The sequence below is a fragment of the Panulirus ornatus genome, chromosome 46 (genome assembly GCF_036320965.1).
Source record: "Panulirus ornatus isolate Po-2019 chromosome 46, ASM3632096v1, whole genome shotgun sequence".
In the NCBI taxonomy this organism is placed as follows: Eukaryota; Metazoa; Arthropoda; class Malacostraca; order Decapoda; family Palinuridae; genus Panulirus; species Panulirus ornatus.
This window is the reverse complement of record NC_092269.1, coordinates 23,566,992-23,570,490: the sequence shown is the minus strand read 5'-3', so window position 1 is coordinate 23,570,490 and position 3,499 is coordinate 23,566,992. Positions and strand designations below refer to the sequence as shown.

The window sequence follows — 3,499 nt, the reverse complement described above, 5'->3', positions numbered from 1 at the left end:
GCAGCTTGTAAGAGGCGATAAGTGCAGCTTGTGTGAGGCGAAGGGTGAAACTTGTGTAGGACGTGCAAGTTGTGTGAGTCGAGAAGTTTTGGTATCAAGGACGTGCCTCTGGCGAGAGTGACCCAACGCTGTTGTAGGAAACGTGAGCACGGACCGACCTCACGCGAAGGACAAAGGTCCATTGCTTGGCCACAGACACACGTCCAGAGACCCGGCTGCAGTTCAGAAACTAAATATCTAGCAAAGAATACATTTTCTGCAGAGTGAAGTAGTGAAACGAACTTTTGGCACAAGAGAACAAGAAATCCCTTGTAGGTGTTAATAAGGATGTTTAGTTACTAAACGTTGATAATTATGACGAGGACAGGACAAAAAGATCATTAAGATGAAATGATATTTATTTTTGTTAGGAGCCACAAATAGTCTATACAACCAAACATATGGCTGTGACTTCAGTCATCATAAGACACAATTCTAAGATATGTTCCCTTAAATGGTCCAGGAGATCTATATTCAGAAGTAGGACACTTTACAGTAAAGTCGTCACTGTTTATATAAAACACGCCGGGACTACGTACAATCCTTTGGCATAATTTCGTACGTGGAGCACAGTGCAGCTACATAATAGTACATAGAATAGTGATGTTTAGGCAAATAACTACTTTCAAACTCATGCATGTCTTAATGATGACAGATTAACAGTTGACTTTCAATTGCCCATTCATAGTAGGTATCTGATTTTAGGTGTAGCGCAGTCCTGCCTCGCTTTCATTTTTCTTCCAGCTTTTCCAGATCCCTCGGCCATCTATTACTACTGTACTAGGATGTTTGGAGAAGCGATGGATGAGGTACTCGGTCATCAGAGTGAGGCTGGCGATGGTGCAACCCAGCACTAACAGGTAGAAGGGAACCAGAAGATGCCGCATACCTAATACCTCGTTGCTGCTGTCCACCTGCCGATGATCAAGTATATTTATATACATATATATATATGTATATATATATATATATATATATATATATATATATATATATATATATATATATATATATATATATATATATATATATATATATATATATATCATATCATTTTGCAGGGAAAAAATGCAATTGAGTGGGAGATGTATAAAAGAAAGAGACAGGAGGTCAAGAGAAAGGTGCAAGAGGTGAAAAAGAGTGCAAATGAGAGTTGAGGTGAGAGAGTATCATTAAATTTTAGGGAGAATAAAAGATGTTCTGGAAGGAGGTATATAAAGTGCGTAAGACAAGGGAGCAAATAGGAACTTCAGTGAAGGGCGCTAATGGAGAGGTGATAACAAGTAGGGGTGATGTGAGAAGGAGATGGAGTGAGTATTTTGAAGGTTTGTTGAATGTGTCTGATGACAGAGTGGCAGATATAGGGTGCTTGGGTCGAGGTGGTGTGCAAAGTGAGAGGGTTAGGGAAAATGATTTGGTAAACAGAGAGGAGGTAGTAAAAGCTTTGCGGATGATGAAAGCCGGCAAGGCAGCAGGTTTGGATGGTATTGCAGTGGAATTTATTAAAAAAGGGGGTGACTGTATTATTGACTGGTTGGTAAGGTTATTTAATGTATGTATGACTCATGGTGAGGTGCCTGAGGATTGGCGGAATGCGTGCATAGTGCCATTGTACAAAGGCAAAGGGGATAAGAGTGAGTGCTCAAATTACAGAGGTATAAGTTTGTTGAGTATTCCTAGGAAATTATAAGGGAGGGTATTGACTGAGAGGGTGAAGGCATGTACAGATCATCAGATTGGGGAAGAGCAGTGTGGTTTCAGAAGTGGTAGAGGATGTGTGGATCAGGTGTTTGCTTTGAAGAATGTATGTGAGAAATACATAGAAAAGCAAATGGATTTGTATGTAGCATTTATGGATCTGGAGAAGGCATATGATAGAGTTGATAGAGATGCTCTGTGGAAGGTATTAAGAATATATAGTGTGGGAGGCAAGTTGTTAGAAGCAGTGAAAAGTTTTTTATCAAGGATGTAAGGCATGTGTACGTGTAGGAAGAGAGGAAAGTGATTGGTTCTCAGTGAATGTAGGTTTGCGGCAGGGGTGTGTGATGTCTCCATGGTTGTTTAATTTGTTCATGGATGGGGTTGCTAGGGAGGTGAATGCAAGAGTTTTGGAAAGAGGGGCAAGAATGAAGTCTGTTGTGGATGAGAGAGCTTGGAAAGTGATGATACAGCGCTGGTGGCTGATTCATGTGAGAAACTGCAGAAGCTGGTGACTGAGTTTAGTGAAGTGTGTGAAAGAAGAAAGTTAAGAGTAAATGTGAATAAGAGCAAGGTTATTAGGTACAGTAGGGTTGAGGGTCAAGTCAATTGGGAGGTAAGTTTGAATGGAGAAAAACTGGAGGAAGTAAATTGGGAGTGGATCTGGCAGCGGATGGAACCATGGAAGCGGAAGTGAATCATAGGGTGGGGGAGGGGGCGAAAATCCTGGGAGCCTTGAAGAATGTGTGGAAGTCGAGAACATTATCTCGGAAAGCAAAAATGGGTATGTTTGAAGGAATAGTGGTTCCAACAATGTTGTATGGTTGCGAGGCGTGGGCTATGGATAGAGTTGTGCGCAGGAGGGTGGATGTGCTGCAAATGAGATGTTTGAGGACAATGTGTGGTGTGAGGTGGTTTGATCGAGTAAGTAATGTTAGGGTAAGAGAGATGTGTGGAAATAAAAAGAGCGTGGTTGAGAGAGCAGAAGAGGGTGTTTTGAAATGGTTTGGGCACATGGAGAGAATAAGTGAGGAAAGATTGACCAAGAGGATATATGTGTCGGAGGTGGAGGGAACGAGGAGAAGTGGGAGACCAAATTGAAGGTGGAAAGATGGAGTGAAAAAGATTTTGTGTGATCGGGGCCTGAACATGCAGGAGGGTGAAAGGCAGGCAAGGAATAGAGTGTATTGGATCGATGTGGTATACCGGGGTTGACGTGCTGTCAGTGGATTGAATCAGGGCATGTGAAGCGTCTGGGGTAAACCCTGGAAAGCTGTGTGGGGCCTGGATGTGGAAAGGGAGCTGTGGTTTCGGGCATTATTGCATGACAGCTAGAGACTGAGTGTGAACGAATGGGGCCTTTGTTGTCTTTTCCTAGCGCTACCCCGCACACATGAGGGGGGAGGGGGATGGTATTCCATGTGTGGTGAGGTGGCGATGGGAATGAATAAAGGCAGACAGTGTGAATTGTGTGCATGGGTATATATGTATGTGTCTGAGTGTGTATATATATGTGTACATTGAGATGTAAAGGTATGTATATTTGCGTGTGTGGACGTGTGTGTATATACATGTGTATGGGGGTGGGTTGGGCCATTTCTTTCTTCTGCTTCCTTGCGCTACCTCGCAAACGCGGGAGACAGCGACAAAGCAAAATAAATAAAAAGCAAAAAATAAATGATATCATGCAAACCTCTAACTGCCAGGGTCGAACCCGGGACCCCTGTGCCAATGGCGGGAATGCTACCGCTAGGCTATTAGC

General features: G+C 42.9%; 1 protein-coding gene across 1 annotated transcript in view; it reads right to left on the bottom strand.

Moving 5' to 3' along the window:
• Nucleotides 1-390: 390 nt before the first annotated feature.
• LOC139763157 (glutamate receptor ionotropic, delta-2-like) overlaps nt 391-3,499 on the bottom strand; it is a 24,047-nt gene continuing 20,938 nt past the window's right edge. The window contains exon 7 of the mRNA XM_071688865.1: nt 391-953. Coding sequence (XP_071544966.1) covers nt 741-953 — 213 coding nt within the window. The 3' untranslated portion in view covers nt 391-740. The remainder of the gene's footprint in view (nt 954-3,499) is intronic.